At 41.8% G+C, this 24,561-nt stretch overlaps 1 protein-coding gene across 1 annotated transcript in view; it reads left to right on the top strand.

Moving 5' to 3' along the window:
* reck (reversion-inducing-cysteine-rich protein with kazal motifs) overlaps nucleotides 1–24,561 on the top strand; it is a 95,310-nt gene that overhangs the window by 59,215 nt on the left and 11,534 nt on the right. Inside the window, exons 15-19 of the mRNA XM_080417711.1 lie at nucleotides 240–362; nucleotides 2,542–2,713; nucleotides 12,888–13,083; nucleotides 16,701–16,905; nucleotides 17,902–17,975. Coding sequence (XP_080273837.1) covers nucleotides 240–362; nucleotides 2,542–2,713; nucleotides 12,888–13,083; nucleotides 16,701–16,905; nucleotides 17,902–17,975 — 770 coding nt within the window. The remainder of the gene's footprint in view (nucleotides 1–239; nucleotides 363–2,541; nucleotides 2,714–12,887; nucleotides 13,084–16,700; nucleotides 16,906–17,901; nucleotides 17,976–24,561) is intronic.

Genomic DNA, 24,561 nt, shown 5'->3' with positions numbered 1-24,561 from the left:
CAAGGGGGGGGCGGTACCTGGGGAAGGAAGGGGGGAGGCCGCTAGTTCCCGTGGCTATGAACCTGTGTGTGTGTGTGTGTGTGTGTGTGTGTGTGTGTGTGTGTGTGTGTGTGTGTGTGTGTGTGTGTGTGTGTGTGTGTGTGCGTGTGCGCGCGTGTGTGTGTGTGTACAGGTCATGGTTTAAATGTTGATATCCTCACAAGTAATACAAACCTTTGTGTGTGTGTGTGTGTGTACAGGTCATGGGACATCCTTCATGGTAGACTGTCACCAGTGTTCGTGCTTCGCCGGCAAGGCCGTCTGCTCCACCCGAGAGTGTCTGACCGACAACAGCTCCGACGAGCAACGCAGGAAATTCACTGGTATGTCTGTCTGTCTGTCTGTCTGTCTGTCTGTCTGTCTGTCTGTCTGTCTGTCTGTCTGTCTGTCTGTGTGCATGTGTGTCTTTGTGCGTGTGTGGGTGATAGGGCCCTTAGATCGTGTCAATGGCCATGTCTCACCTACAGTAGACACAGGATCTACCACAAATTTTTCAAGATTCAATTTATCCCCTGAGCAAGCAGTCAAGCTCTATTAACTCAATGGTAAAAAAGAAAACAGGACACCGGGTTCAAATCCGGGGTAGAAGAGTAAAGTTACATGGTGCAGCTTTACCACTTCACTGTCCGACAGTGACTATATATGTACAGTATACACTCATTCAGACATACAGTGCAGATTCTAGGGGGTCGATGGGTTCTTGATTCTTCCTCTCCTGCTGTTGAAATTTTAATTAGAAGATGAGAAGAGTGGGTCCTCCAGCACAACAACAAGAAAACAATCCGTCAACACAGAGCACATAACATAACATCAATAAGGACGTGCAACCAGTGATGGAAGAAGTACCCATATTCTTCACTTAAATAAAAGTATCAATACCAGATTGTAGAAATACTCAGTAAATGTCCGGTATTCAAAATGTACTTGAATAAAAGAACAACAGTCAAAATATACCGAAAAGTACCAAAAGTAAAAGTACTCTTTATGCAGACTCTCCAGATCTAAAATAGCAGATCTACAAGCTCACAATGCATTGTGAGCTTGTAGATCTGCTGTTTTCAAAGTATATAGGGCTAAAGTGGTTAATGTATGTTTTGTAATGAATATCTAAATCTACAAAGCAACTAGAAACTAAGGTTTCAAATAATTTTAGTGGAGCAAAAGTACAATATTTCCCCCTGAAATGTAATGGAGTAGAAGTATAAAGTATTGAACATTTTAAATACTCAAGTAAAGTGAAAAATACCTCAAAACTGAACTTAAGTACAGTACTTGAGTAAATGTACGTAGTTACTTTCCACCACTGCATGCAACATAAGGACTCTCCCAACATCACCAACTAAATCCACTACACTAGTACACACTAAATCCTGATCATGTCATTCTGATTATTATGACTGAATTTCCCCACTGGGATCAATAAAGCCATATTACGGAAATAACTCCTTGGTGCTTTATTGTGTGTTTTATATCCTCTGTGATGCTATCGATGACTGTATGTCAGGAATGTGCTATACTGTGCTCTTTTTTTAATGTCACCAAATAAAATCAATCAATCATATTTTCAAACTGGCATTATAAAACGTCCTTGTCTCATATCATTCGTCCCTCTCTCTCTCTCTCTCTCTCTCTCCCTCTCTCTCTCTCTCTCTCTCTCTCTCTAAAAATGTTCAGAGTTGAGGAAAAATATTAAAAGTAGCAGATCGACAAGCTCAGAACGCGTCGCTTCTCGCCGCGTTTCGAGTTTGTAGATCTGCTACTTTTGAGTGACGCTGTGGTATGATCAAGTAGGGCGTTAATTTACGAAAAAACACAAAAATATGGAGATAAGAGGTTTCTGCCCCGAAAGCGACGACATGCATAAAATAACTGAATTTGAGGTTAAATGGGAACACTAGGCCTTCCCCTGAGACCCCACATGACATCCTCTCTCTCTCTCTCTCTCCCTCCCCCTCTCTCCTTATCTCTTTCTCTATCGCTCTAATTACTCTTTCCCACTCTCTCTCTCTCTGCCCCCCCCCCCCCCCCAATTCTCCCTCCCCTTCTCAATCTCTCCTTCTCTCTCCTCCTCTCTCCTTCTTCTCTCTCTGTTAAGAAGGGTTTGCTTTGGTGCTTTTAAAGTTGTTCTACTATGACTGCTAAAATGTATTTTATTATCGATCGTTCTGTTTTGCTGTTTATTTTGACCTGTAAAGCACGTGGTTCTCAAAGTGGGGTCCGGGGACCCCCAGCGGTCCTTGGAGGGGTTCCAGGGGGTCCCCAGCAAAATGTGTTACAGTACCTTGACTATTGACTAGCAGATGTGCAAGCTCACAGCGAGCTTATATCCAAATATATATCAATTTGGGGGTCCTGGGCACGAAAAACTTTGAGAACCCCTGCTGTGAAGCACTTTGGTACAATGTGAGTTGTTTCTAAAATTGCTATTATAAATACATTTGATTTGATTCTCTCTCTCTCTCTCTCTCTCTCTCTCTGTCTCTCTCTCTCGTCCCGTGGCAGGTCTTCCGTGTGGCTGCGCAGACCAGTTTGTACCGGTGTGTGCCAGTAATGGCCGCACGTACCCCAGTGGCTGTGTGGCCCGCTGCATGGGCTTCAACCACTACGTGTTCGGACACTGCCGCTTCAGCCAGCCCTGCTCCGCCACCCCCAACCCCTGTCAGAGGAGCCAGAGGTAGTTGTGTGTGTGTGTGTGTGTGTGTGTGTGTGTGTGTGTGTGTGTGTGTGTGTGTGTGTGTGTGTGTGTGTGTGTGTGTGTGTGTGTGTGCGCGCACACGCGTGCGTGCGTGCGTGTAAACTAAAATATCACTGCTGTCGGGCAGAAACCATGTATCTCCATATTTAAACTTTTTGTTTTTGTTGGTAAATGAATGCCCTACATCATACAAGAGTGTCCCACAAAAGTAGTGAAAATAGCAGATCTACAAGCTCACAACGCGTAGCTTCGGGATATTCGTTTTTAAAATAGTCATAAAAAGGAACGATTTTGGACATACAAGGTTTCCACCTGACAGTGACGATATTATATTACTATTCAACTTACATGTTTTGTTAAAACACTTTAGAAAATAGAAGATCTACAAGCTCACAGCTTGTATTTTCACTATCCGCCGTACAATGAAGTTCATACGGAGGCTTAGGTGATGAAATCCGTTAAATGTTATTTGGTGGGGTTTTTTTCCCCGTTTTATATGAAAGCAGAGGGTCAGAGCTACAACATGTGGCATCACGTGTTTAGAATGACCAGACAGAGAGAAGCACAGCTTATACTGTAGCAGTGGTTCTCAGACCTTTTTCATGTCAAGGACCCCTAAAATGTATGTGTCTTTTTCCGCGGACTGAAATGGTTTTGTAGAGACCCCATGAGAGAAGTTTTGTGTAGTTGAAATTCTTCTAAATGATTCCAAATTGCTTGTACCAGTAGATCGGCAACTTTTGAAAAGCCTCTAAGTGACTAAACAACAGATTTTGATGCTATAATAACTCGTCTAGCAGTGGTGTCGAACCCACTGGCTTATGTGGAATATTTTCGAGCTGGGAGCGTGGGATAAGGATGTTTACACATACTTAGCTGTTATCAAAATAATTCATGCAGTGTGTCAAAATAATTGGCCGTGATTTGATATGTAAGGCAAAATGTACAGTGAGTCTTTATTGGATTAAAAAAAATAACTTTTAAGAAAAGAATTAGAAGCAGAGGCCATGCTTCAGCCTGAGGGCTTCATGTTACAGTAATGACTGAATCACTGTACTTTATGCTGCTCATTACACACCTAATTACAAGCCAAATCTATCATTTGACATGAAAAATCCATTTAACAAGACGGAGTGTATTAACGATATGGCTTCCATGAGGATCATGGACTCCATATAATTGCCGTCGGGCAGCAACCGTATCTCCGTATTTCAGCTTTTTATGCTTTTTTTGTAAACTAGAGGTTCGGGCATCTAGAGTTCAGGCCGCTACACGGCCCTCACATCTACGTCTCATCGCCGATCCGACCAATATGTCTGAGTCATAGTGTCGGGGGCTTTCAAATCAAATCATACTTTATTTATAGAGCACATTTCCAACGACCAAGGTCGAACCAAAGTGCTGCACAGAGCACATTAAAATACAGACAGAAAAAGAGAAAATAAATTAAAACAGAGAAAAAGAAAGAAGCAAATACATTGAACATGACACAACAAGGAAATATAACAACATATCAATATGTATGGCATATCAAAGGTTTTCCGTGAGGGCCAGGGTATTTACATGGTCAAACAGCATTAAAAGCTAGCGAGAACAAATGAGTCTTTAGTAAGGATTTAAAAACCTCGAATGACTGAGCAGAGCGAATGTAGCCTGACTCTCAGCCTGAATTTTCGTTTCGTTTCACTCCATTATTCCGTCTGAAAGCCCTCTCAGTGCAGCCGTTTTCTGAGATGGGACTGTTTGGCATTGGTTCATACTGGAATATGAATACGGGTCATTTAGATTTGCAAACGAGAAAACTCCGCCTTCTACAATCATCACCAGACCCTGAATGCGAGGCTGGCGATTTCGTGGGCTGGAGCCAGGCTAGAGCAAATGTGGAGTTTCAGGGTGTTTCAGAGTCTGGGGCCGGCCACCACGAAGGCTCAGTCACCTCTGGTCTTGTACTGAGTATTAGGCACAACCAGGAGCGACTGGTCAGCCGATCTCAGGGCTCTGGTTGGGATGTATGGCTGACTGAGATCAGACAAATATGGAAGGGCCAGCCCATTTTGGGCTTTAAAAACAAACAATAAAATCTTAAAATCAATTCTAAAACAGACGGGGAGCCAGTGGAGTGAGGCGAGGACTGGGGTGATATGGTCACTCTTTTTCTTGCCAGTGAGGAGTCGAGCGGCAGCATTTTGCACAAGCTGTAGACGTCTGATATCTGACTGATCAATGCCTGCATACAGAGCATTGCAGTAATTAAGCCTCGAAGGATTAAAGGCGTGGGTGACTCTCTCTAAGTCGGATTGGGGCAGACAGGCTTTTATCCTGGCCAAAAGTCTAAGTTGGAAAGAACTTGCTTTGACCACAGAACTGATCTGCTTGTGAAATTTTAAATTGCTGTCAAAAGTCACATCGAGGTTCTTAACTGAAGACTGGATATGGTACTGAGGGGACCGATCTGGGTGATAGCCATGATTGAAGATGATTAATTCGGTCTCGCTTTCATTCAGTGTTAAATAAAAATTCAGCAACTGCTAAACTGAGTCAATGCTGTTCGCATTCAAATGCAGGTAAAGCTGAACATCGTCAGCGTAGCCATGAAATGAAATATTTAGCTTTTTAATCAGTGTACCTAAGGGAAGCATATACAGCGAAAACAGGATGGGACCTAGGATAGACCCACAGGTGAGAGGGAACACGCTTCAATAGAATTCACCTTTTCATCAGTATATGCCCATATATGGGCTACTGGACTGCGGGCACCGCACTCCGTTGAGTCTTTGCCGACGCGCATGCCGAGTTGGTGCCGTATATGCACATGACCATATACTGTATGGGCAAAGCGATCCAATCTGTGGCTCTGGACTCTCTGTATCTGTCAGTCCTTGTCCCTTTTATGCCCATAAATGGAGATTGCTGATGTCATCAGTATATGCACATATATGGGCATGCCCCTTTTGTGCCCATGGAGCTGATGGATTTTCTTGCGCCTGATGTTGAGGACAACCAGCTCAGTGGCCTTGTGGTTAGAGCGTCCGCCCTGAGACTGGGAGGTTGGGGGTCGATCCCTGGCAGGCTCATACCAAAGAAAAATGGGACCCAATGCCCTCCCTGCTTGGCACTCAGCGTCAAGGGTTGGATTGGTGTAGGTCCCTGCGACATACTACAGTCATGTCCAGGGGGTGTACTTGTACATCAAGCTGCCTCACGCTACAGAAAACAGGAGATAGGCTCCTGCCTTCACTATAACCAGTATGGAATTAAAGATTTAAAACGTTAAATATAAAACCATGTGAAATTGTTGTTACTGCCTCTGCCTTTTGCCAGCGGCGTGCACAAGAAATGTGGCGCAGACTGCGCGGACAGACTCGCAGACCCTCTTCTAGACGTATAGCTCGTATCCTAGCGTGTCACGCCGTGAGAGATTAATTCACTAGCTAGTAGCTGACAGGTTTCCACTTCCATTAGCAACGTAAACAGAATTAGCATTAAAAACAGTGTGTTACTAAGAAAAGCCTGTCTGCTATTGGGAAACTAACATGTTGATGATTGTGTGCGTGCGTGCGCGCATGCGTGCGTGCGTGCGTTGAGGAGGCTACAAAACAAACAAACTAATAGTGTCCCACAGTCGCACGAACACAGGTGGCGAGTCTAGAATATCGAACAATCAATTTGAAAAGTAGGACTGGGCGTGCAATGCATAACAATAATGTTCCAAATCCCAGACTTATCCCAGCGTGGTTTCCTGTCTATTTGTGTTCTCTTGCCTTGTTCCATTCCCTCAAATGTTAAACTGGACCCGACACGGATTGAACCCCTGTTAATCTCTCTCTCCAGGGTGTCCTTTCATAAGAAATAGCCTGGGGTGGCATAAAAAAGAAGAAAATACGTTACCAATTGCGCCCCGTTTCCCAAATAGCGAAAATAGTGGGTCTACAAGCTCCCAAAGCTTGTAGGTTACAAACACCTATAACGACATGCCCAAAATACTGATGCCAGGTTGGAAGTTGTTGATAAATGTATGGTTGCAGACAAGAAAAAAACAACACATATCTATAACACGTGTCATATATGTCCCATGCAGAATTGGACGGGAGTGGACTAAGATGCTCTCTCTCTCTCTCTCTCTCTCTCTCTCTCTCTCTCTCTCTCTCTCTCTCTCTCTCTCTCTCTCTCTCTCTCTCTCTCTCTCTCATAGCTGTGATTGACAGGGAGCGTGTTTGTACAGGTGCTCGTGGCCATGACTGCCGGGGGGGTAAACGGTCCTCCAGGCCTATATATCAGTGCAGAGTATGTTTTTTTAACCCCCCCCCCCCTCTCCCCCCCATCCATCCATAATACAATAACCCCCCTCCTCTCTTGCGCTGCACTTGATCTCTCTGGGACCGCTGATAATGTACATGGACATAACTGTGACATCATTTAACCTGTTAAAAACAGGATCTGTGTCATTTTAGATTTGAGCTATATACTGTATATATAGCAACATACGTTTTTCAGAAAACTCTTAGGACTTAGAACAGTGGTTTTAGAACAGTGCTTCTCAAAAATAGCAGATGTACAAGCTTGCAGCGTGTCACGAAGTGATGCGCTGCAAGCTTGTACATCTGCTATTTTTGAAATAAATGTAAACTCTTGAAAGTGTTTGAAAATAACAATTTAGATTTTTTTCCAACACAAATCTTCTGTTCTGGGGGCAGGGGTGGGGGTCCCTGGCCAAATACATATCAATTTGGGGGTCCTTGGCACAAAAAAGTTTTAGAACTACTGATTTAGAAGGCATTTGTAGAATTGGCACACACACAGACGAGCCGGTATTGGGGTTCTCAAAAGGGAGCTCATAACAGCCCAATCTGGGAACCCATCGCCAAATGAAAAGGAAAAACTGCGCCCTCTGCTGTTTTTTACAATCTCACTTGGTTCTGGGAGGAAGTCGACGTAGCACACGTACGCAAAGAAACCGGGGTTTTGGTCTGCCTTCAGCCTTTCACTTCCGGTGGTGCGACTATGTTTTCATTCCCACTAACAATATTTCTACACGGAACACTAAGTTAAAGTTAAAATGTGAATATCTTTCCGTGGTTTTGCCTGCTCCGAGGACGCTATTGTTAAATGAGTTTCGGTTTGTTTCTAGTGGGGAAGGATCGGCGGACACGTAAATCCCGCCCACTACATTTGATTGGGTAAAGCGCGGCCTGCTTCCTGATCTGAAGGCACGCCCACTTGTAGGCCAGTGCGTACGCGATATGACGAACCCCCCCGACAGATTCAAGCGGAGAGCAGAATCTGTTCTTGAGAGATTAATAACAACCAAACAAGGGAAAACCACACAATACAAGTTAGAAATCCAATATGCCCTTGTTCCTTCTGCGTTGGAGCTCCAACCTGTCAATGTGCGCTCATCGACCATCCAAAATTGAACCCAGCTCTGAAGCCTCACCTTGACCTCCAGTTTGTCTGCAAGCACATCTGACATCTGACACAAACATTCTCTCTGATTCACCTGACGAAGGCTGAAAGAAAACTTTTCCACACGCACGCGCACACACACACACACACACACACACACACACACACACACACACACACACACACACACACACACACACACACACACACACACACACACACACACACACACACACACACACACACACACACACACACACACACACTGCTGTCACTTGTGAATCCACCTACACTCTTTCACTTGCTGAAAATCGGTTTACAGAAGTAACACATCGTTATTGTGACACTTGCTGTCAATTCAGTCTAGCCAGTGCTACGTTTTTCTCATCTCTGCTGCTCGTATATATTTCTGAACGCATACAGTAAACCGATCGTATCGACGTCCTGCATATCTTCTCCACAAATGAACTGTCAACAAACTCTTTGTGAGAAACTTAGCACTGGCGCAGACAGACAAATGCTTTTGAATGAATAGGCTGGGTGGTTGTCAGTGCTTGTCAAACCTTTTTAATTTCAAGGACCCCCTTAAGTTCCGCCTTCAGCATCCTTCTCCACAATGTACACCAGTGCCAATTTTCACCAGTGCCACAGTTTCCAAGCCGTACAGCATGGCTGGTCTCGCTAACCGTCTAGTGTCCTAGTTGCTGGTACCCTTTTGTCACAAATAACTCCTGACACTTTCCTCCATCCGCTCCACCCTGCCTGCACTCTCTTCTTCACCTCTCTTCCACACTCCCCAATTACTCTGGATAGTTGACCCCAGCAGTGGTGGAAAACGTACTCTGATATTTACTTAAGTAAAAGTATCAATACTGCAATATAGAAATACTCTGTTACAAGTAAAAGTCCGGAATTAAACATTTACTTGAGTTAAATTACAAAAGTATTTTCAAAATACTAATTCAAAAAGTAAAAAATGTACTTAAAGTACCACAAGTAAAAGTACAAAAATATTTGAAAATAGCAGATCTACAAGCTCACAACGCGTTGCGATGCGACACGTTGTGAGCTTGTAGATCGGCTATTTTCAAATAGCCTATGTATAAAATAGGGCTAAAGTGGTTAATGTATGTTTTATAATATAATAATTGATAATTGCAAAGTAACTAAAGTACAGTAAAAGTACAATATTTGCCTCTGAGATGTGGTGGGGTAGAAGTAAAAGTACTGAAAATTGGAAATACTCCAGTAAAGTCAAAATACCTCAGAATTGTACTTAAGTACAGTACTTGAGTACATGTACTTAGTTACTTTACACCACTGGACCCCAGGTATTTAAACTCCTTCCCCTTCACCCCCTCTACTCCTTGCATCCTCACTGTTCCACTGTCCTCTCTCTCTCGTTCAGGCACACGTTATTCTGTCTTACTCCTGCTGACTTTCATTCCTATTCTCGCTAGTGCATGCCTCCACCTTTCCAGACTCCCTTCAACCTGTTCCCTCGTCTCACTACATATCCCAATGTCGTCCGCGAACATCATAGTCCACGGTGCCTCTTGCCTGACTTAATGTGTCAACCTGTCCGATGTGAACAAGAAAGGGCTCAGTGCCGATCCTTGATGTAGGCCCACCCCCACCTTGAATCCGTCCGTCACTCCGACCGCACTCCTCACCGCTGTCATGCCGCTTACCCTGCCGCTGGCAGTGGTATTCACATTTTTTACTTAAGTAAAAGTATCAATATTGTAATGTAGAAATACTCTGTTGAAAGTAAAAGTCCGGAATTAAACATTTTCTTGAGTAAAAGTACAAAAGTAATGGCATCAAATTATACTTTTAAGTACCAACAGTAAAAGTACTCATTATGCAGAATGTCCTGTTTCACAAGGTATCATACAGTATGTAAAACATGTATTACAATCTTTTGAAAACAGCAGAACTTCGTACCCCTCCATATTCTAGAGAGTTATGGTGTGTTTATTTTTCATGTGAGAAATTACTTCGCACATAACAGCACCCCAACACACACACACGCACACACACGCACACACGCACACACACACACGCACACACGCACACACACACACACACACACACACACACACACACACACACACACACACACACACACACACACACACACACGTAAATAAAGCAGTAAAACATTTCCAAGCAAACCGACATTCTTCCTCATAAGAAAGGCCATTATCATAAACTCTCTGTTTACCAACCAAAAAAACATTTTCTTTTAAAATCTGATAAACAAGTACAATCAGCCAAAGAAAAGTGTTTGAAGTTGTGGCATTTCTATTATATACGACCTTGCTAGTGTTTGAACGTCATACCAAGGAAGCTGTTATGTGAAAAGAGAATTACCCAATACGCAATAACACAGACAGAATTGTCAATCCTGGGGAAATCAATATACCACTGTATGCTTTGGAAAATGGTTGGCAGTAATTTCATATATAACCAGGGTTCAATTTGTAAAAAGAAAAAAGAAAAATGGGACAATTTCTTAACTCATTTAAGTGTCATACTTCTTCGCACAGTAAATAGTGAAAATAGAAGATCTGCTATTTTATTTTTTCAGAATAAAAATAATACATCTTTACGTGATATTGATAAAGATTGACGAGTTTTGGGATGTGCGTAAAATTTAAAACAAAATGTTATTAAATTGTTAAATTGGGATATTATCAAACATAAATATCAAACATATTGATTGATTGATTGATTGATTGATTGATTGATTGAATACTTTAGTAGTCAGAAATGTAAACAGCACGTCAGACATTAAAGCTAAAAGGATAACAAAACAAAAAGTCATGGGGACTTGTTTCCATTGTGGTCCTAACAGTCAGTATATCATTGTATTTAGAGCTGCAAATATCGATTATTTTCATAGCTATTATTCTATCGCATACTTTTTCCATTACATTATTTACTGCAAGGTATTCTTGTATTTGATTGAATACCTTTTCAAAGATCTTACAGTAGGTAGCAGGCTTATGGGACGACTATAAGGGCCACTAAAAGATGTTGTCCTGTCTTGGGGCAGTGGAATGACTTTTTCTTCTTTCCAAGCCTGTGGAAAGATTGACAGATTTAAGCTGGTATTTATTTTGTGGCAGACTGGATGTGCAATATATTCTGCATCCATTCCAATTAGTTTATCATCTATGTTATCGATCCCTCCACCCATTCTTGAGAATTGGGACAAAACCTTTAATTATTTTTATGTATTTTTTTATATTCTTCAATTATGCCGGGGAAATATATTTTATTTTCAAAGTGTTGACTATTAAACCATGTAATGGGCCAACCTCCCACAGTTTTTTTTTGCTTTGTTGTCATCTGACCAAGTCTTAGTTTTTTTATTCCACAGCAAATTCGTTTTTTTTTCAAAGTTGCTTAGATTTCTATTAATGCTAATAGAATTACAGTACACATTTTAAAACATATTTTTTTATTTAGTTTGGATTTAGAAGGACTGACGGAGTTGACATGTTATGTTTGGGACACACCACAGTAATATTATTTCGTTTATCAAAAAATAAAAAGCTTAACAGAGCTTCCACAGCTTTCCTGCCTTTTTTAAAACCAGGAAGTGAGACAGGGGACCTTAGGATATAGCTAAACCTGTTTATGCCTGATTAAATTAGACGGAGTTGACGACAATCTTGGACTGAGGTTAACTATATTAATTGAGTCTCCACTTCTAAATCACTGAACTCAACTCACAAGTCTTGACAGCAGTGTATGCTGTCAACACTTGAGAATCCACCTACACTCTTTCCCTTGCTGAAAATCGGTTTACAGAAGTAACACGTCGTTATTGTGACACTTTGTGTCAGTTCACTCTTCGCAAGTGCTACGTGATTCTTAGCGCTGCTGCCCGTATTATTTCTGAACGCATTCAGTAAATGAATCATATCGACGTCCTGCATCTTCTGTACTAAATTGATCTGTCAACAAACTCTTTGTGAGAAACTTGCACTGGCGCAGACAGAAACATACTGTTGTATTATTAGTCAGAAAAGTAAACATTAAAGCTAAAAGTAGTAAAGGACACAAACACAAAAAAGTCCTGGGGACTTGTTTCCATTGTGGTCCTGACTGTCAGTTTACATTTCCCAAAAGTGAATACATGTATTGAGTGTATGTGATTCAGTCTGGCCAGAAGCAGGGATAAAACCTATCCCCACCAGCTGTAAAAGAACGACCAGACCCAGCAAATCAAACCCTGTGTATACCGTGAATCGTAGACTTGGCTAAACATCTCAGACCACAAGTATGGCGCTTTAATCATTACCGCCAACAAGGACATGTATACTGTGTGTATGTGATTGCCATAGTGATAAAGACTGTGAGTGATCTAATTATTTTTTATATCATTGTATTTATAGGGCTGCAAATATCGATTATTTTCATAGCAATTATTCCATCGAATACTTTTTCGATTAGTCGAATAATTGAGAAGTGTGTTTTATTAGATTTTTTTTAAACCTTTTTATATTTCAATTAATCAATCAACCAACGTTTGTCGTGCAAGAATAGTGAAAATTGCTCATCTACAGTACAAGCTCACAACACGTTGCATCGTGCCGCCTTTTGAGCTTGTAGATCTGCTATTTTCACTATTTTTGATTAATCGAGTAGTCTATTAAATAATCGACTGTCGATTGTTATTTGCTCTATAATCGACTCGCTCGATTGATCTGTGGCGCCCCCTATGTGTATTCCCCAGGTGTATCCCGAAGCGGCGAGTGTGTCTGAGTGACTCGTCGGACTACCCCTGTCAGCAGTACGAGTGCGTGGGGCGGCCCAACGCCTGCGACAAGACCCAACTGGACCCGGCCTGTGACACGGATGGCATGGTGCACGGCAACCCATGCCAGCTCTACCAGATGGGGAAGACCCTGGCATACATGGGCCAGTGCCAGGTGCGTAGTGGGGCTGGGGAATATACATACAGTACACCCTTTTATATACCGTATCGTTGCTGTCGGGCAGAAACCTCTTATCTCCATATTCGAACTTGTTGTGTTTTTTCGTAAATTAAAGTAATACTAGGTAACTTTTTCAATAAAATTGTATATCTTTTGTGAGTGGCAAATGATTCAAACACCCACTCCATGAATTTCACCCCCGAAAGCCTTTTATTTATATATTTTCTATTGAACGGTGTCGGGGGGGACTTTCCCGCGAAAATGACGTCATCTGGCCGGAAAACGGAAGCGGAAATGCACCGGTTTCCTGTTTGGCCAGGAACTACCGCACCGGTTTCCTGTTTGGCCAGGAACTACCGCGCTAATAACAAAAGGGAAACTCACGCTGATTTTAAGAGATTGTATGATTTGAAGATCGAAAAACAACTGAAAAATAAAACACAGCTCACGGTAACTAAAGCTCCACTGGCTAAGAGAAACGATCCACAGATCGTATAAAACAATTAAAAGAACGCTTTTTGAAACGCTTCCGTCTTCCGGTGAAAACAAATGGAATTCTGGGTATAGAGGAATAAACGAACGGCCTGCAGTGACGGTAATGACCAGCAGAGGCTGCTAAAGATCGTTATTTGTGGACCTGCATTGTATAACTTTAACGCCCTACTTGATCATACTACAGCGTCACACAAAAGCATCAAAAGTAGCAGATCCACCAGCTCGAAGCCGCGCAGCTTTATACTTTTTTACAGTGGTCAAAACAAGCCATTTTCGACGGGCGATCACTCTGCAATGGCAGATCGTGGTAGAAATATTATTGTTCCAGTCGTTAGACGGGACCCTCGGCCATCACCCAGAGACCCTTTGTTTACATCTGGGTCCTCATGGTGGCTTCTGCAGCTCTAAAACGATCGGTGTAAACGGTAAGAAACGCTGGCACTGGATGTACCCTGTTTTAAAAAACCTCTGGCACTCGTTAATATATTTTTTGTTGGGGGCCACTTGCAATATCCTCACAGCCCACTAGTGGGCCTCGCCTGACAGTTTGAGACCCAGTGCTATAATCTTTGCAAAAATAAATCAACAATTTGCATTGATTTAATAAAAGATTTTTCAGTCACATCACGTTGTGATAGTGTGGCTGGTTCACTCGCCTGGACAGCCTTGATTCCAGTAAAGTTTGGACTGGAGATACTGTATCTTTGTTGTGTAATATTTGTTATATTCTCATTGTTGCCAGACTGTGCACATGGAACTGCTGTCCCATCAATCTTGCCTATAAGCCTGTTAAACCTAAAACACTTTAATATGCTGGAGCACACACTTCAAAGTACACTTCTAGTAAACAATATGGAATAGTCGGGCTTGTAGAGTGCCTGTTTATGTTCTCGAATAAAATGTTTTCAAATGTCACACACACACACACACACACACACACACACACACACACACACACACACACACACACACACACACACACACACACACACCCCCACACACACACACACACACACACACACACACACACACTTCAGCTTTAACATCAGTAGCTGCTGTGTTTGCACAGTTGCGTCAAGCATTTTCGTTGCTGTCGGACAGAAACCTCGTATCTCCAAATTTCTACGTTTGAATGTTTGTTTGGTTTTTTTTTGGGTAAATGAATGCCCTGCTACTTCATCATACCACTGTGTCGCTCAAAGGTAGCAAAAATAGCAGATCTACAAGCTCACAATGACTGCTATTTTTGCTATTTAAAAAACAAAAAATCTGTGTTCAAGGACATAAGAGGTTTTCCATTTGAATCTCTCTCCCCGTGGCTACCAATACAATCCAATGCACTTTAATATCTCTCTAAAGCAGGCTGCCAGCTAACAACGCGCCGCCCCCAAATCCTCGCAGGCATTTGTATTAGATCTGTTGCTGCTGTGAGGAGCTCTTTGGGTAATTGACACACTGGCAGGTAGGAGTGTTACTGCATCATCCTCCTCAGAGAGTAGCAGGGTCTCTTGGCAACATGTCTGGAGTTAAGCTGGTGTGCACAGAGGATAGACAACAAGGAGAAGAGATGAGAGAAGATCAGACGAGAGGAGAGGAGAGGAGGCGTTTTGGGGGAGGCTCTCAGACAAATAACAACTCTCTACCGAGGGAGGAAGAGAGGACTAGACTTCATCAGCACAGTGCTTTCACAAAACACAGCCGAGGCCTAATAGGCCAGTCCACGCCAATGCAACTGCTTGCAACTCCTTGCAACTTGCAACTACTTGCAGTGGTGGATAAAGTACTCAACTGTTTTACTTAAGTAAAAGTATACATTCTGCAATGTAGAAATACTCTGTTACAAGTAAAAGTCCAGAATTCAAAATGTACTTGAGTAAAAGTACAAAAGTATTGGTATCAAAATGTACCAGTAGTACCAAAGTACCAAAAGTAGAAAGTACTCATTATGCAGAAGTTTTCATATGTATAAACATCTTTTCTATCATCTCAGCCTATCAAAATGCTTGTTACATTTTTTTTTTTTAACATTTCTGCCTAAGTCAAAAAGTTGACTTCAAATCATGACTAGGCAGAAAGTGATTTTGGAATGTTACAAGCATTATGATAGGCTGAGGACATGGGCAATAAGGCACAATGAAGCAGCAGTGTTAGGAGAGGAGAGGAGAGGAGAGTTAGGCAGAAATGTCAATTTGACCCAAAAAAATATTTGGACAATTATGCTGTGAGGCTATTTGGTGGGGGAGGGTCAAGAAAAATCTATAAACGTCACCGGGGGAGGGTCATGCCTTGAATACTTTCAAATCCTCCAGTGACTCATTATAAGTATTGAACGGTCCGTCAGTGCAGCTGACTGTCCACAGAGGCAGTATAGGGCAGCCAGGACATTAGTCGTACGCAGTGGGTGGAAGAAGTACTCTCATTTATTTTACTTAAACCAGTTAAGACCTGAGGCCGATTCTACAAAGGCCTTCTGAATCAAAAATCAATTTGCGAAAAACATTTTCACAAATTGATTTGTATTTGGCCGCGGACCCCCACATCTGAAAATGTTTTGTGCCAGGGAGCCCCAGAAGAGAAGATTTGTGTTAAAAAAAAAAGTATATTCAAAATCTTTCAAACACTTTCAAATCTTTCAAACACTTTCAAGAGTTTTCAAAAACATTTGACATTAATGTCTTCTAAATCCTATTGTTGCTAGAATCTAGCAGTGGTGCTCAAACCTTTTCTTGTCAAGGACCCTCAAAATTATATGTTATTGGCCGCCGATTCCCATCAAAATGCAGAAGCAAAGATTTGAGTTAGAAATATCAAAAGATTTATGTATTCAAAGATTTGCACAAATGTTAGATTTTTCAGAGCTTGTATATTTGCTATTTTTGAATAGCCAAAGTATAAAAAAATGGTTATAGCTCAAATCTAAAATGACACATATGCGTTCCCGGATTGCTCTATTGTACACACACATGTATTGTTTGTCCAAATGCTGAAACTAAACTAAACTGAACTGAACTGAACTGAACTGAACTGAACTGAACTGAACTGAACTGAACTGAACTGAACTGAACTGAACTGAACTGAACTGAACTGAACTGAACTGTGCGTTCTTCTCTCCACAGGAGGTGTGTAAAAAGCCGGGTCCGGTGTGCGGCCACAATGGCGAGACGTACAACACGGTGTGCGAGGCCTTCTCTGACCGCGTGGCCGTGGACTACGAGGGTGCGTGCCACGCGGTGGGGGTGGTCCCTCCCACCGACTCGGGCTGCAGCATCATCCACTGCCCGCCTCTGTCCACCGCCGGCTGTGTCCCCGTCACGCCCCCAGGTGGGTTTGGTTGTTTGTTCTGTCCTTTTGTACTTTTCTCATTGATATCCTAATGACTGACTGACTGACTGCCTGCTGTTCGCCGTGTGACCAGGAGTGTGCTAGAACATGTAGTTATGTTATAAAACATTTGGGTATTTTGTATGAAAACCTTTTTTCATACAAAAACACCTCGTCTTACATAACAACGCTGAAACCTCTTATCTCCATATTTTAACTTGTATGTTTTTTTTTGAGTTATGTTAAGCTTCTCTAAAGTACATTTAGTGGGTGGTGGTGTTGTGTAATGCGGCCCCACTGGCCAATGAAGCGTCTACCTATTTATGTCTATATTGTCTCTTTCGGGTGGAAACCATGTCCAAAACTGTTACTTCTCGGGATTCAAATTAAAACACAGCAAACGAAACGCGTCGAGCTTGTAGATCTGCTACTTTTAATGCTTTTGTATGATGCTGTTGTATGATCAAGTAGGCCGTTAACCCATTCAATCTGGGAACGCATAATATGTGTCATTTAAGATTTTTAGCAAAAATTTTTAACTCAAATCTTTGCTTCTGGGGGATTCTACAACGTTTTTTTTTTTTTTTACGTATGTTGCTATAATATCAGTAGTTTTTTCATGTCAAGGACCACCCAAAATGATATGTATTTGGACGTGGACCCCCTCCCCATCTAAAAATATTTTGTTCCAGGGACCCCCAGAAGCAAAGATTTTAGTTAAAAATGTATATATATATATTCAAAAATAGCAGATCTACTTGTATATCTGCTATTTTTGAATAGCCAAAGAAATCTAAAGTGACACAGATGCGTTCACGGATTGAAAGGGTTAATTTACGAAAAAAAACACAAAAAGTTAGAATACGGAGATAAGAGGTTTCTTGCCCCGAGAGCAACGATACGTATGTTTGTCTGTTGAGCCCCCAAACCGTGTCCAATTTTTTTCTTTTGTTATTCTAATGTTGTGACTTGCTGTCCTCTTGTGTGATTGGCCAGGAGCGTGCTGTCCTGTGTGTGCTGGCATGCTGCAGATCCTCTGGAACCAGGACCAGATCAACATCTTCGCCAAGGTACTCAATCACAACCCAACCAAACCAGCAACAATACTGTACGTCAGGGGGTAGGCAACCTTAGGCACGGGAGCCAACATTGGCACAGGGGAGGGTGATCACTGGCACACTGGCATAAGTGTGAGAGAGAGGTTTTTTCTTTTAAATTTAAATATTAAAAAAAAGGTTTAGTCAGTTAAACTCTCTCACTGCCAGACTTATTTCTGGCTGCGTTTGCCCACTGCCAGCGATTTTTCTATTTTCTTACCTTTTTTTCAAGTAGTCACAGAATATTTTTATCTCCAGTATGATCGATCCCCTGATGGCTGCTAATCACAGAGGGTTTCACTGTGTGCTTTCACAAATGTCAACGAGGTTATCGCGACCTCGTTGACATTAATTGTCTCCCTTTGAAAATAACACGTCTGGGCCAAAAGTACATAGTAAAAAAAAAAAGTACATAGGAGCCGAGATACAGCCTTTTTAAGTAATAAGTTAACCAAGAAGTGAATAGAGCAGCAAATCTTCAGATCATGATATCTTGGGTTCTGAACGTTTTTTTCCCAAAAAATATATATATATTTTTTTCAAAAAGTCGTTATAAGTCGTTCTTGGCAGCCAGAGAGTCCCCTCACATCTGTATGCAAATTACATCTTTGCACATAATTCTACGTTCATTCAAACTCCTAACTCTGACTGGGGAGGGAGTCTGGGAGATAGGTGGGTTATTGCTAGTCTAATGATCATTATCCTGATGTGAAGGGGAAAAAACGGTTGTATTGTATAGCCTATGGACAATCCAATCCAATCCAACTTTATTTATAGAGCACATTTTAAAACAACAGAGTTGACCAAAGTGCTGCACATACCAACAATAAAACATAATGTAACACAATACAATTAAACATTAGTATTATAAACAATTTAACATTAAATAATAAATATCAATCAGGGTTTAAAAGCCAAGGAATAAAAATTAGTTTTTAGATGGGTTTTAAAAACAGGTAGTGTGGGAGCCAGCCTGACCTGGTGAGGTAGCTGGTTCCACAGTTTGGGAGCTATAGCTTTGATTGATTGATTGATTGATGTACTTTTATTTAGTAAGACATGAGAATCACAGTACATGGAAGTACAAAATTCTACTAAACTGGAAGACTCAGTTAAGCACGCAGCTTGTTTAAGATGAGAACCCCATGCACACAAATCATGATGAGATAGACAGATATACACACTACTATACAGAATATCATACAATCAGCTTTCAGGTTACTGGTATGAAGAGAGAAAAAAATATATATACAAAAGAGGAAAATGAAAGAGGGGAGGGGGGTGGGTAGGGGGGGGGTAGGTTAAGACTTAGACAGGGGCCATTTTCAAATTGCAGCCTCCTGAAGGTGTATCTTTAGGGCAGTTTTGAAAGTGAGTAGGGTTTTACACTCCTTTACTCCTTTTGGTAGGGCATTCCACATTTTTGATGAATAGCATGAGAACGAGTTCATTCCCTTAGTTGAGCCAAATCTGGGTTGAACATGATTTGTGGAGCTGCCTCTGGTGTTAAAAAGGCTCGCCGAAAAGGCTCGCTGAAAAGGCTCGCCGCCCTCGCTGCTTAAACCTCGTCTTAGGGACGACAAGCAGCAATTGATCAGCTGACCTCAGAGATCTCGATGGAACTTATAATTTAAGAAGATCAGAGATATAAACTGGTGCTAGTCCATTTAAAAACAAACGATACAATCTTAAAATGGATCCTAAAACGTTCTGGGAGCCAGTGGAGGGAGGCTAGAATGGGGGTGATGTGTGCAGACGAGAGAGGGAGGCTTGGGCGATGCCAGCATAGAGGGCATTGCAGTAATCGAGGCGAGTCGTGATAAAAGCATGTCTTGCCCTTTCAAAGTTACTAAAGGATAAAAAGCACTTAGCCTTGGATAATAGCTGTAATTGGAAAAAGGACTATCTTATAACAGCATGTATCTGCTTATCAAATTTAAAATCGCTGTCCATAAAGACACCAAGGTTTTTTCCACTGGGCTTCACATAGGGAGTCAGGGGGCCTATGTCAGGGCTAGGCGACTAAAAATCATGACCTCGGTTATCCTTTCATTAAAATTAAAAAAAATTTAAGGCCATCCAGGCTTTGGTGTCAAAAAGACATTCAAGCAGTGGACAATCAAAATCAGTTGGCAATATTAAAGGTCACTTACCCTACCTTCAAATTTTTATGTGGTGTTAAACTTGAACTTAAAGGCATAGTTCACCCAAAAAAAAAACTTCTATCAATTAGTCAACCCATGGAGACTTGAATTCATGGATTATTATTTTTTTGTCGCATTCCTAAGCCAATAATTTGATGACCAGCAGACAAATTATTGGCTTATAGGAATGTGACGAAAACCAAAAAAATATCCATGAATCCAAGTCTCCATGGGGTGACTAATCGATAGAACAAAAGTCATTTTGGGGGTGAACTATCCCTTTAATGTTGATATGGCACACTGACTATCCACAAAATGAAAACATGACACTTCATGTCAAAAAGGTTGCCGACCCCTGCTGTATGTGTGCTGTCAGGTGGAAACCTTGTACTGTATGGCCAAAACTGTTACTTTTAAGGAAATTGATTTTTTTTGTACCTGTGTTCCAATGGATCCAATGTAGTTATTATTATTTAGTCAGAAGCTTGTTTATACTTTTCATTGGTTTAGTATTTATAAAACCAACGCACTAAACCACTTTCACTGTTTCACTGTTTTCCAAAATAGCAAAAGAATTGCCGATCTACAGATCTACTGCAGTATGAGGAAGTAGGGCATTCGTTTACGAAAAAACATAAAAGGTTTAATCATGGAAATGCAAGGTTTATGCCCGACAGCAACAAATACCAATAATAACTGTTATTTTTGTTAACAGTCACAAAGTGCTGCACAGAGAATTTACACATTAATACAAAAGCAAGGAAAACAAATTTAAAAGGATCCAAATAGAAAATTAACAAGTTAGAACAGGCTGAAGCTGATACAGAAATTCAACATGAAAAGAGGGGGATTAGGCTGTATAGGAAAAGAAAAGGGAAGTTATATGGACAACATGGATTTAAAGGATATGAATAGCAACTGCCACAGCACTAAATTAAATACCATACTGCCGTTGGTTCCCAAAACCAACGCATTCTCACACCAGTTGCATCAAACGGGCGATGCGTTGGGATCAAATCAGACCATGTGGCGCCCGTTTAAAGTGACGGCGCTCCCCCCTGTGTCAGACGTTGGCGCGACGGCGCCGAGCTGTCGCGTCGCATGTCGACGAGGGCGGTTGATTTTTACGATTTCCAGCCTATATAGCGGTATAGTCGGGTATATTCCCAGCCGACCGGCTTGTAGAACCACTATGGCATGGGTTCTCAAAGTGGGGAAAGTAAAAGCAAAAGTAGTTAACATAGCATCTCAACCGAACCACTTAATCCATTTATACGTTAGCTATATTCAAAAATAGCAGATGTACAAGCTCACAGCGGGTCACTTCGTGCCGTGCTGCGAGCTTGTACGTCTGCTATTTACAAAACGTTTTCAGATGTGCCAAATATATATCAACAAAGTTTGAGAACTATACTGCACTATGGTACACAAAGCCTGCAGAAACCCCTAGAAAGTCTTTAAGTATTAAAACGCAATCAAATCAACAAAAAGAACAGCACACGCACACGCACACGCACACACACACACACACACACACACACACACACACACACACACACACACACACACACACACACACACACACACCGGTTTTTATAGGTGAAAAGAAGTGCAATTCAGCAGTCAGTGTAAACAATGTGTTGGGAATGAGTTCTATGCTGTACTGTGCATCTCAGATGAAGTGAAACCGGTGTCTGTAGGCAGTAGTTCTCAAACTTTTTTGGCTCAGGGCACCCCTGTAAATAACTTTTTCATCCACTGCACCCCTGAACTACATTGATACTTTCTAGCACAATATGTGGGTGGTGTTGTTGTGTACTGCGGCCCCACTGGCCAATGAAGCGTCTACCTATTTATGTCTATATTGTCTCTTTCGGGTGGAAACCATGTCCAAAACTGTTACTTTTTTGGGATTCAAATTCAAAAACAGCTAAATTAGCAGATCTTTAGTAGCAGAGAAGGTTAAAAATGGGTGAATACATTTTAATTGTGTCCAATCTGTATGGTAGAGTATGTTATAACAATATAACACAATACAATACAATATAACACTATACAATAGGGGTGGTTGTATTCTGTCTCCCTGCTCTTCTATTGAGACATTTAGATCGTGTCAAAGGTCATGTCTCACCTAGACACAGGATCTGACACAAATTTTGACCTGATGGTCAAGTTTAAATTTATCCCCTGAGCAAGCAGGCAGGCTTTATTAGCTCAATGGCAAAAGACATTAGCACTTGCGTAGGAAACCAGGTTCAAATCCGGGGTAGAAGAGGAAAGTTGCATAGTGCAGCTTTAAGTACTTACTTTAACCCATTTAGACCTGGAACGCTGTGTTACTTTAGATTTATTTGGCTATTCAAAAATAGCAGATATACAAGCTCATAGCGCGGCACTATGAACTTGTAGATCTGCTATTTTTGAAAAATCGTGAAAATTTTTTTTTTTGATTTTTTTTCACAAAACTGTTAGGATTTAGAAAACATTTTAAAGAATCGCCTCAGGTCTTAATGGGTTAATTCATTTTTCCCCTTCTTGGGCTGAAGATCAATACAGTCCCGCTGCACTAAAAAGCCTTTTCACGGGGCAGCAGAGGTGAGTCGGGCTGTATTTAAGTTGAGTGACAGGTTCATTTATAGCTCAGTAAAATGACTGGAACGCATATCCGTCGCCATTATCACTGACTGTGATGAACGTCGTTTAAGCTGAGAGCTTTTAATAATGGTTGAGAGTGGACATCGTGAGTGGTTTCCTCCTGTAAGAGGCCGTTTTTACATAAATCTTCTCTTCTGGGGGTCTCCCTGGCACAAAACATTTTCAGATGAGGAAGTCCGTGGTCATATCAATTTGGAGTCCTTTTTTGGGGGAGGAAAGTTTGAGAACCACTGCTACACTACATACACGCATATCTCTGTAACATCCCTGTCAAATTCCCAGCATGTCTGCCTGCCATAGCCTGTTCAGCGCCCACGCTTTGCACCCTCACACCCGGCCATGTCTACATGAGTAGGCTACACGTAAACATTTTTAGCGGCTCAGTGGGCCTGGCTGGCATCTAATTCTAATCCGCTTAATTGCTTGGCAAAGCCGGCTGCCGTGTCTGTGACTCCGCCACGCTTTAATCTCTTCACACAAACACATCTCAGAGAAAGAACCCCTGCATTAAGTCCGCTAATGCCTCGCAAATAAGCCCAGTGTTGATTGGACCATGCGCAGATACACAAGATTATTATTAGTCTGACTATCACTGCGTTGACCATGGGCTGTCACTCTGCAGGAGGGGAAGAAGTACTCATATTTTCACTTAAGTAAAAGTATCAATACCAGATACCACAATATTGTTGCTGTCGAGCAGAAACCTCTTGTCTCCATATTCTAACTTTTTGTGTTTTTGAACTTTTTTTCATAAATTAACGCCTTACTTGATCATACTACAGCGTCACACATAAGCATCAAAAGTAGCAGATATACCGACACGCAGAGATAAGAGGAGATAAGAGGTTTCGGCTCGACGGCGACGAAATGAACGTAGTTACTTTCCACCACCACTGTGTGCTTGTTGAGGTGGAAACAGACTCCAGCGATAGATAGAGGGAGAGGGGGGCTCGCTGCTCCCTTTCTCCTCTTCAGTGGATTGTTCAAATGATTCATTGATTTGCTTTCGTTTTCGTTTCATTCTGTCTCATTAGTGTGATTCAAATCCAACCTCCCAGACTTTCTCATTTCATGATCAGACTCGTGGTTGGGGGTTGTTTTTAAGGCACTGAGCTCCAAAAAGGATGATCTAGACTAGAGCAGTTTGTCTGACGGAGAGATAAACCGTAGGACAGCTGAGAAGGAGACAGCATAGGAGAGATAAACAGTAGGAAATTAATCCGAAATAATTGCAGCTCAGATTGCCATTCCAATTAGCCGTTGGTTGCCGTGGAGACATAGTAATTCCTTGTAAATCAAATATTAAGCTGACTTAGCCAATGTCTAGATGTTTCAATTAACTGAACGGGACACTTGTCTCTCTTTCTCTCTCTCTCTCTCTCTCTCTCTCTCTCTCTCTCTCTCTCTCTCTCTCTCTCTCTCTCTCTCTCTCTCTTTTTCTCTCCCTCTCCCGCACGCACTCGCACGCACGCACGCACACACACACACACACACACACACACACACACACACACAATTTGCTGGTGTTTTATTATTAATGTTATTTGACCAGTATTGCCAAAGCCTCAATCAATCAATCAGTTAGTCAGTCAGTCAGTCAGTCAGTGAGTCAGTCAGGTTATAAAAACAGATTACCTTTCACAGCTGCTGTCTTGTCTCTGCTACACGTGCTGTCCAGGGTAGACTGGTGTGCCTTTCTTAGTTGCAGCTGGCTGAAGCTGTGGTAGTCTGGTGCAAGACTTGCACAACACCAAAAGAAA

This window comes from Gymnoscopelus braueri (assembly GCF_963280865.1).
Source record: "Gymnoscopelus braueri genome assembly, chromosome: 21".
Classification (NCBI taxonomy): Eukaryota; Metazoa; Chordata; class Actinopteri; order Myctophiformes; family Myctophidae; genus Gymnoscopelus; species Gymnoscopelus braueri.
The sequence above is the reverse complement of the archived record's forward strand: the minus strand, read 5'-3'. Positions and strand labels throughout refer to the sequence as shown.